Here is a 10,515-nt window from a genome sequence, read left to right as displayed (position 1 = left end):
TCATAAGTGTTGTTACTTGTCACAGATGGTCTGATCCTGATCATTTGTGTAGGGGACATACGAGCGGGGGCGTCCTATACAAAAAGTTTATATAAGACCTGACCACGAAGTGTTAACATCTCGTTATATAACCCCATTCATGACAGAGACTTCACTTCACTAGGATGACCATAGGTAACATGACCACAATCCTGAGTGAGTTGGGAACTGCCATTGAGGGCGGCCCTTTGATTTGCTTGGGTGCAAGTGGCTAAAATGCCAACTTAAACCTACTACTTTGGAGATTCGTTTGATTTGGGAGTTGGGAACTCAGCTACACAAGATGAAGTTCACTCCTTCCCTGAAGCAAGGGTAAATAGATAGATTACTTCCTTAAGGGTTGATCTTGGGGCTTGAACGATGTGGCGCTACACACCTTCTCATGGCCTGAGAGGTGTTCACACATAGTAGGACTATGTTGTGTTGTTCATTAGAGGGATTAGTAGTACTTTAGGAGTAAGATGTAACTACAGGGGCAAAACGGTAAATTGGCCCAACTGTACTACGAGCATCTGTGAAGGGTCATTGTACTGATGATTGATTATATTCGATGGATATAGAAATATATCTCTGGTAAGAAGAGTACAGTTGTTGGTCTTTAGTGGAATGCCTGGCAGTTAACGGATGGTGGATATCGTGGCTAAAGAGTTTAGTTAGTTATTCACGTACCGTTGGAGCTTCGAGCCATAGGTTCATAAGGTCCCCTTGGTACCTTGGATACAAGTTGAAAATCAATTTTTTGGTCAGTTTGAAATGTTCAAATTGACAAGAGGGAGTTCGAGTATATATGATATAATTGAACTAGTTAATTATATATGATATAATTGACTTTATATATGATATATATTAATTTGGAGGAAATTGGATATAAATATGATTTATATCTAGTGGAGGAAAAATACTATGGTTAATATATGATATTAAACCATAGGTTATGAATATAATGTGATTATATTTAATATTTATTAATTGGACAGTTATGGGATAATTAGTCGACGTCTCTTCCATTTTTCTAACTGACGAGTAAGATGAAGAATCGTTTTGAGACGCTTAAATAGCTTACGGTATGTCGATTCTAGAGAGTCATCGCTTAGTAAACCAGAGCCTATACGATAGTGCTGTTTACTGAACGATTACTTATACCTGCGCGCGACATTTACTAAATGATTTCTTATCTTTTACTAAGCAGTCTTTTAGCGCTCGAGCTTTATTAAATGATCATATAGATGATCGCTTAGCTTTTCCTACACTATCATATACTTCGCTTAAACGATCAAGCATTTTGTCTATATGATAGACGAATCTTTCTCCCACTTGCTTGATCGTTGTATAGGATCTATTTTTCTCCTCCCCTCTACCAAATCCGAACAAAGTCCACTCTTTGGATTATCATTTCGAGAATACTGAGGGTTCCAAGTGGTGGTGTCGTCCCTTTTTCTTCATCTGTTCGTGTGGAGACTGTTCGTTGTAGACGATTTGGTGTTGTTGAACGATAGCTTGTCGTTCCAGAGAAAGCGAGATTTGCTGCAAAGAGAATCTTCAACTGGTAAGTTTACTTGATCTCCTGTTTATTTATCTCTAAGCATATCGGTAATTTAGTATTATGATGCATATCTGTATGTGTGAATGTAAATATGATAATTCCGTCACAATGCTTTTGGAAAGATCCGCTTCCACTCAGAGGTACTCTTGTATAAGAGTTCCTTCAAATTGTTCATTAGAGGATCTGTGGGACTTAAGGAACAAGATGTAATCTCGGGGTATAACAACTTTTGACCCAGCTGTTATTATGAACAACCTGTGAAGAGTTGACTTACTAATTATGATTAAATCAGGTGGACAAAAATATGTCTATAGTGAGGGGAGTGCAACTAATGGGCTTTAGTGGAATGACCTGATAGTTAACGAATGCTGGTTAATTTAGGTAATTTAGTTTAAAGAGTTTAGCCAATTAATCTCGGATCGTTGGAGCTCATGATTTGTAGGTCCATTAGGTCCCCCTACTAGCTCACAAACGAATTAAACCTTAGAATAGTGTGATGAGAGAATTTGAAACGTTCAAATTCGAATTATGGGAATTATTAATTATACGTGATATAATTAAACATTTAATTATTGAATTAAACGGAATTAGAGAATTGGATAATATTTAAATTTGATTTAAATATTAATTACATGAACAATGATCCGTGATTATGGAATTGATACTTTAATAATTTAATATTGGGTATTAAATTATTTTAATTAATTAAATAAATTTTATTTAAAAATTAAAAATTTAAATTTATAAATCAACTTTATGTTGATTTATTTTTGGAAATTAAATTTTATGAAAATTCAATAAAGAAATTGATTTTAAATTTGATTGCATGAAGTGGCCGAACAAAATGCAATGGAATGTGCTGAGTTATTGATTAATGCATGCTGAATTTTAAAGAAAATTAATCGAAGAAAGTGTTCTTCAATTCTTGACACCAATAAACTGATACACCTTGATTCCTATATACAAGTTAAATATTTATTCTATATATTTAAAAGAAGACTAAAAAATAGTTTGGTAACTATTTGATTTTTAGTTTTTAAAAAATTAAGCTTATAAATTCTTCTTCCATCTCTAAATTTTTTGTGTTTTTTTAATCTACTTTTACCATTATTTTCAAAAATCAAGTAAAATTTTGAAAACTTAAAAAAATCATTTTTAAAACCTTATTTTTTGAATTTAAAATTTAGCTAAGTATTCAATTTTGTACTTAAGAAAAATATAAATTATCGTAAGAAATGGAGAATTGATAGCTATGTAGCACAGATACTTCATGTGAGGTAAAGACTCTGTATCAGACACGTATCTGATACGCGATTTTGACGTATCTATTTTTAAGCTTACTTTTTTAAAAGGAAAAAAAAACAAATAACTCATCTAATCTTTCCCAATCTAAAAGCTCACTATCGAGTCCAAAACTAAAAGGAATAAAATAAATAAATAAAATACAAAATCCTAGAATTATCTAATCTTCATCTTCATATTTGAGTCCCTACAAAGTGTACCAAAATATAACCCACTTGGATATATTTAACAATTTAATGAAGAATTTCTTCGTTTATCTTCATACTTCTCCCTTTAATTTTCTTTGATCAATATGGGTCACTTTTCTATTGCATTTTATTGACTATTGTATTTCAATATCTTAGATGTTGCTTTTTATATTGTATTTCAATGTTTATATTGTATTCTATACTATTGTCATTAACTTGTATGCTAAATTTATCTATATCTTATTGTCTTTTTTTAAGAAAAAGACAATGCACTTTTAACGTATCAATATCCTAGTTTTTTAGAAATTGACGTATTATCGTATCATATCCTATCGTATCTGTATCTTATATTTGTATCCATATCTGTGCTCCAGAGTAAATAGACTTAATTTTAAAAAAATAATAATAAATTTGCCTTTTGAGTTCAACACCTAAAATAAACCGGGAAGGAAACTTATTCTGCCTCCGGTCGTTCCGGTTTCCGGTAAATGCGTCAGTGCTCTGAATCCGAAAACTCCAATAAGCCGGAATTTGCCGGTGAAGTCTTCCGATTACTCCGTCCACCAACTCCGACCACCGCCGCCGGAGGCACAGCTTAAAATCACGCACCTCTTTGTTCTTTAGGGCCTAATCGCTTTTAGGTGAAACTATATAGCGAAACTCCGAGCTCGGCGAAGATGTCGCAGCCGGGAAATCCGGCCAATAGCAGCAGCAGCAACAGTAGCATTCCAGTGAGCGAAGCCTACTGGTCTCTTGTTGACAAAGCTGACCGGAAGTTCTCCAAGATCAGGGACCTGCCTTATTACGAGCGCAATAGGTATTTTCCGCTCTTCAATTTGATCTTTTCGGAGTCCACTGTTTGGTTTATTGGAGAAATTATGTGAGAAATCGATCAAATATAATACAGGAAATGATAATCCCTTATCTGGGTGTTTTGATTACGTTTACATGCTGCTGTAAGTTTCTTCAAATATGTTAGGAATTAGTTGTAATTTGAAAGGAGTTTCAAAGGGTTTTCCGTTTTTCAACAATTGAAGAATTGAATAATCTCATTTCCAAATCTCTGATCGATTTTTATTTCCGTTCTCCTAATATTGAATTAAGAATTTTGGGCAATTTGGCTCTAAATGGTTTCAGGTACGATGCGTATTTCCATAAGGCGTTCAAAGTTTACACACAATTATGGAAGTTTCAGCAAGAGAATCGTCAGAAGTTGGTAGAGGCGGGGCTAAAGAGATGGGAGATTGGCGAGATTGCTTCACGAATTGCTCAGCTTTACTTTGGGCAATACATGAGGACCAGTGAGGCGAGCTATTTGTCTGAGTCTTACGTATTTTATGAAGCAATATTGACTCGAGAGTACTTCAAGGAGGGATTTTTTCAAGATGTCAGTCTTGCAAACAAGCAGTTGAGATTTCTGTCCAGATTTCTGATGGTGTGCTTGGTTTTGAATCGAAGAGAAATGGTGCATCAGTTGGTCAATCAGCTTAAAATGTTGCTCGACGAGTGTAAGAGAACATTCCAGGTGATTTTCTTACTTATCTCACTCTAATTTATTAGAAAGATGATAATGTTGGACCAATGGATTGGGGTTGAGTTGATTGTTAATTGTTTTAGCTTCACCAATCGACCTTTAAGGTCTGAATTTGCTAATTCACCTTACGCAGTTAAACATACCCCAGAAGTAAGAAATTGTAGTAATATTACATGGAACTGGATCTTTGTATGTGTATGTGAGTTATTGAATTTTCTTTGAATGTTTGAAATTCATCACAATTTTTATGCTCTGGACATGGTTAATTCATCTTTATGAGATCGCAAACTTCTATCTGTGGAGTTAATTGTCTGAAGTGAATAGTGATCATATATTGTACAAGTCATTCTACTTCTACAATCGGTAGTTATTCACCAGGTCTTATTTCTCTTGATTAGACCCCATTCTTGTAGTTTGGCACAATTTCTTGTAGTTTAGCTCCTTTTGTGGGCTTTTTCCTTTTGTATGTCCGTGTATTCTTTCACTTCTTTCCCAATGAAAGTAAGGTTTTTTTTAATCAAAAAAAGGGAGAGAAAAGCCGTTGCCTATTTTATTCTTGTAAATATGCTTTTCAAACGTTTGTGGTGTTTTCTTTTCTGCCTGTTTTTACAACTTTTCACACTTCTGGGTGTTTTCTTTTCTTCCTGGCAGATACATTTTCCATGTTCCCGGTATTTGATTTCTTAACCTGATGCATATGCATATATTTCATTCATGTTAAAGAAAGATGTCATTTAGATTTTATTCGGAATGCTTATATTTCTGTTGTCTATTGTCTTGTCTTTGTAAATTCATTTAGCTCAAATTCTTCAATGGCTGCTGATTTATCATTTGGATCTTGGTATAAGCGAATAATGAATCTGGGGTGCTGTTCTAGGAAACGGACTTTAGAGAATGGAAGCTGGTAGTTCAGGAAATAATGAAATTTTTGAAAGCAGATACAGCCTTTATGAATATCAGGCCTTTCAGATATAGTGTTGTGTTAGAGCCTCATCCAGATTCTCTAACACCTGTTCCTCCAACACTTACAAAGAGATACTTGAGGTTACAGGATGCTATTCTGAGTAGCTACAATCATAACGAGGTTAGGTATTGAGACCTTCTTATCGGCTTTAAAGAGAACTTAATATGTTTTTCATTGAAGTGTCTTAATGAAGTCTTTCAGACGAATTCAACATAATCCCTATATTCTTTTGTATTGACCCATCTTTCCTTCTCTGGTTCATGCTTAGGTCAAGTTTTCTGAGCTCACACTAGACACTTTCAGGATGATCCAGAGCCTGGAGTGGGAACCTAGTGGTTCATTTTATCGACCAAATAATAGAAGTGGGCAGAATGGTGGCTCTGGGCCAAGTCGCAGTAACTTCTCACAGGATATAGTTGATCCTACTCTTCCATCTAATCCTCGGAAGTCAATTTTATACCGTCCTTCAGTGACACATTTTTTAGCAGTTAGTATGATAAGCATACTCTCTATACACCTGATACCATTGTTCCATTTATCGTATTGACTTAATTTAGTATTGACTGTCAACCGTGACATGTTTCTGAAAATCTTTACTTGGAAATACTACTTGGTAATGGTTTCATAACCTCAAGTATGTGAGATTTACTTTGCAGGTTCTAGCTACAATTTGTGAGGAGATGCCAAGTGATGGGGTTCTCTTAATATATTTATCAGCTGCAGGTTGAGTGATCTGTTTTAAATTCCTTAGTTTATTATTTTTTACTCTTCTCACTGAGAACTGCAATACATCCCTCAATAACGAACTACTTCAGGCAGTGGAAAGAATGTTTCATCTTCCCCAGCTGGCACTGATCTAGGCTGTGAGTCTATCAACAATGCGGAGGATATTGATAAAACCAGGTCTCCTTGTGGTCAAGTTGAAGGAAACATAGGTCCCCAAAGTGGTTGCTTATCATTTGGCACCCGTGGAAAAGGAGGTATTTTACTGTCTTATCGATCTAAACGTGTTTTGTTTTGGATGTCCATCTTTTGGATCTGAAGCTTGTTTCTGCAAATTGGAAGGCAATGCCCTATTTATAACTGCTTCAAAATGAAGATGCAATACAAAATTTATTTTGTTTGGATGTGGCCGACTTCTTATCAAAAAAGAAGTGACCTACTAAGTCTTTTTGGTTCTTACTCTCCTGTAAGGAAAAAAGGTCATCTAGTTTTCTTGATGTCCATAATTCAGTTGAAAATCTTTTCGTTGGTCCCTGGATTGAATCTTGAATCAGTGAGTAAAGTAATTTGGCATTTTTTATCTTTTGCTCGTATGAAGCATGCTATGCATTTGTGAGCAACAAGGTGGTAGGCCGACATGGTGATGTGGATTTCATGTTTAGGTTCTATGGATAATTTCTACTATTACATTATGGACAAACAGGAACTCATCAGGTTCACAGTGCATGTGCAAATAGAGACATTTACGTTTTTTAGGGTTGCATAGAGTGTGCAGTGTGCGTGAAAGTCTCCTCACATTTTAGGGCTTCCAGAATTAAATTTTTTCATGATATCCCCCTTTTTCCTTATCAATGGATTGAATATTAAATCATAATAGGTAGATTTTCTTTTCCTTCTTTGATCAGGGGAGCTAGTCTTCTTGTACCTTTCTTCTTCCCACATCTATAATTTGCATTTCCTGTTGTTATATTGTTGGTAATATATGCTTGTAATAGGGAGGTTTTATTCAGTATAGGATTGGAACCACCCAAAGATAGTCAAATGATATCTTTATTCATTAAATAGATGGTCGTGGTTACAGAGACAAAGTACCTTCTTTTTAGAGATTGTCAAACCAGCGTATAAGTTAGCTAACTGTAACTTTATCACTAACCTATCTGCAAGAATGTGGTGGCAACTATTTACATTAAAGTGCGAGAATTACTTGATTAGGTGAGTCGGTCTTTTCGGTTCTTTGGAGGATTAAGGTTCCTAGGAAAGTGAGATTCTTTTCCTGGCAAATTTTACATGGCCGTACGAATACGATGGATTGTCTTGCCAGGAAGCTCCCCTCGTTTGTTGGGACGTTCTACTGTATCCATTGTCAGAAGGTGGAGGGAGATCTTGATCATATCTTTTGGCAATGCGATTTTGCTAGTTTTGTTTGGGAGTATTTTTTCTAGACGTTTGGTTTTTTATTTGTTTGTCAGAGGGACGCTAGTGCTAAGATCGAGGAGTTCCTCCTCAATTCACCCCGTTGGGGAGAAGGGGTGCTTTTCTTAGTTAGCTGGAGTATGTTCGATCTTGTGGGTTTTGTGGGGTGAGCAGAATGGTAGGATTTTTAGAGGGGTGGACAAGGACCCTAGTGAGGTCTAGTCCCTTGTTCACTTTCATGTTTTTTTGTGAGCTTCAGTTTTGAAGACCTTTTGTAACTAGTCTCTAGGAGTTATTTTGCATAGTTGGAGCCCCTTTTTGTAGGAGGTGGTATTTCTATGTGCTGGTTGTTTTTGGAGGCCCATACATTCTTTCATTTTTTCTTAATGAAAGCTATTGATTATATATATACTTTTAGTTTATCTTTCCATTTGACACTACATTTTATATAACCACCGTAATTGGTAATGAATTGCTTGCTTTGATCACTTATAATTCCTTAACAGGATTAAGCTGCATTAATCTCATCGACTTAATCTTATTTACAGAAAGGCTGTTTTCTTTCGGTTTTTTACTGTGAATCTGATTACGTGTATAGTAAAAGGATTCTAAGCTTTTCCTTCCATATAAAATCTCAACTTTCAAGTTTCACATTAAATACTCTTCTAATTGATGAAGAGTAGTTTTTGCTGATCACTTATAGTCCTCTTCAGGATTAAGCTGCATATATCCAAGCGACTTAGTTCCATTTACTAGAAGGCCATTTCTTTTAATTATTGATAGTGACGGCAGTGAAGCATTTGAGGTCAGTATGTCGACCTTGAGGTTATTCTTTATAGATTTTACTATTTAATGCATTGGCTTCAGAATGAATTTCCTGTTCGGATTTCTCTATATGATTTCGAGGAATAGATCATTTTCAATTTTATTCACTAGTCCCATTATCCAATGATACACATACCGGTTTGGTCCTATGCTGAGGTAAATTACTTTTCTAAATCTGCGTAGACTATTCATGGAGCAGAAAAGGGAGAGCCAACTGCAATGCTGTTATCTTCCAGTGCTACTAGCCATAATGTTGCTACCGATTATTCCCGTCATGGAAGCCTTTTCACCCTTTTTCTCACAGCTCCACTGCATGCTTTCTGTCTATTGCTTGGTATCTCAGGCTCTGATGTAGATATGGTATGGTTAAATCTCTTATCATGTTATACTTGGTAATTGACACTTTATTTTAAAAAACTTACAAAAACAAATGGTTTAGGATACATTTAGTAAAGCTGAGAACGTGCTATCCTCGTCATTAAGTGAGTGGGGGCAGTTATTGGTGACATCAGAGAGCATTGATCAAGTTTGGGCACAGATTCTGAATGATCCGTTCATAAGGCGACTTCTCTTGAGGTAAGATGTACCGGTTTGTTTTTTCCTAAATTCTCAGCATACCCTAAGAGTGTGAGAGCCATAGCGTTGATGATAACAGTGGAGAGTGGAGATGTATGATGAACTGCTTGACTAGATAAGATAAATTGCTTGATTTCCAACCAACTTGTTTGTCTATCTTAACTTAAGAACTTAAAAACTAGTAGGGTTTGGAGGGTTTTGATTTCTTTTTGTCCTTCATGGCTATCATCAATTCATAGCTCACAAGTTTCAGACAGTTTCCCCACAATCTTTATCAGAAAAATGACATTTGACAGTTTTATACCTGCCAATTGAAGAAAGTTCAATTGGGTTAAAAATCCAATGTGCATTGGGGTTAAAGGTGCATGTAATTTACATGTGAAGGAGAAAAGAATTAAGTGGGAAGGTGGGCAGAGAAGATGAAAGTAAATAGAGGATAGAAGGGTAAAAATAAGAGCCAAGAAGATGTTCAAAAGCGGTAGGTGGCCTGGTTCCTGTAGGCTGTGGCCAACTAGAACTTATAATCAGGCTAACAAATCAGTGCCTTTCCTCTTTTAGTTATTTCATAATAAGTTGAATGAAAAGATGTTCAATAGCTGTGCATGGTCCTACGAGATTAGAACTGTTAAAGATCGTGGTTGAACTCAAGCATTCATTATAACTACTATGTGTAGGACCTTTGAGATGAAATGAAACAATCTGGAAAGTTAACTTTTGATGTTTTGATGTCTTACTAATCTTGATATTTCGATCTCGAGGAATTGAAAGAGATGCGAGATTCTCGGTCTGAGTTTAGACACCTTTCAATTTATTCTTTATTGATTCTATCTTCCTCTTTCCAGATTTATATTCTGTCGTACTGTGTTAGCACTTTACGCGCCAACCTTGGGTAAGAAGGAATATGTTCCGAGGTGTGTGCCATCGTTGCCCTCCATCGTTGATCCGACAACTGCAACATCACAATCTGTAGTCATGAAGATAGCAAAAATCCTTTGGTGCAAGTCGCAGTTTCGTCTTCACAGAAAACCTGGTACTTCCTGAAAACTAGCGATGAAACGTGTCCCAAAAAATTAGCAAATACACTGCTTGCTATTTTTGCTATCTGCTTGTGTAAATGGATGCGGAATTTCTTTGGCTGTGATTGAACTGCACAGAGTGCTATTGAAAGTGCTTTTGAATGTTTCTTAATTTTTCCTAGATGAGAAAAATATGACCCAAATGAACCATTTCAATCATTGATGGTGATATGTCTAGAATGTTAAAGAATCCTTACCAAGTACCAGTTATTTGTAGTTAAAACTCAAAATTCTATTGGTTGTTTGCTACACTTCAAAATAGTACTATCCTTCTATAATAATGAATACTTATATCTTTGTTTTTTTCTCATTTTTAAGCATCTGGATAAACT

At 35.6% G+C, this 10,515-nt stretch overlaps 1 protein-coding gene across 1 annotated transcript; it reads left to right on the top strand.

The window, feature by feature from the left end:
- Positions 1–3,492: 3,492 nt before the first annotated feature.
- On the top strand, positions 3,493–10,295 carry LOC120067752 (signal transducer, putative (DUF3550/UPF0682)). The gene is given in 11 exon segments (XM_039019316.2): positions 3,493–3,889; positions 4,210–4,597; positions 5,484–5,690; positions 5,839–6,057; positions 6,227–6,293; positions 6,386–6,550; positions 8,420–8,511; positions 8,715–8,891; positions 8,971–9,107; positions 9,950–10,100; positions 10,102–10,295. Coding segments are annotated over 11 exon segments (1,797 nt in total). The 5' UTR covers positions 3,493–3,749; the 3' UTR covers positions 10,156–10,295.
- Positions 10,296–10,515: the final 220 nt, after the last annotated feature.

Source organism: Benincasa hispida, chromosome 12 (genome assembly GCF_027475165.1).
Source record: "Benincasa hispida cultivar pf3 chromosome 12, pf3_genome.v1.1, whole genome shotgun sequence".
NCBI classification, from domain to species: Eukaryota; Viridiplantae; Streptophyta; class Magnoliopsida; order Cucurbitales; family Cucurbitaceae; genus Benincasa; species Benincasa hispida.
This window is presented reverse-complemented; position numbering and strand designations above follow the sequence as displayed.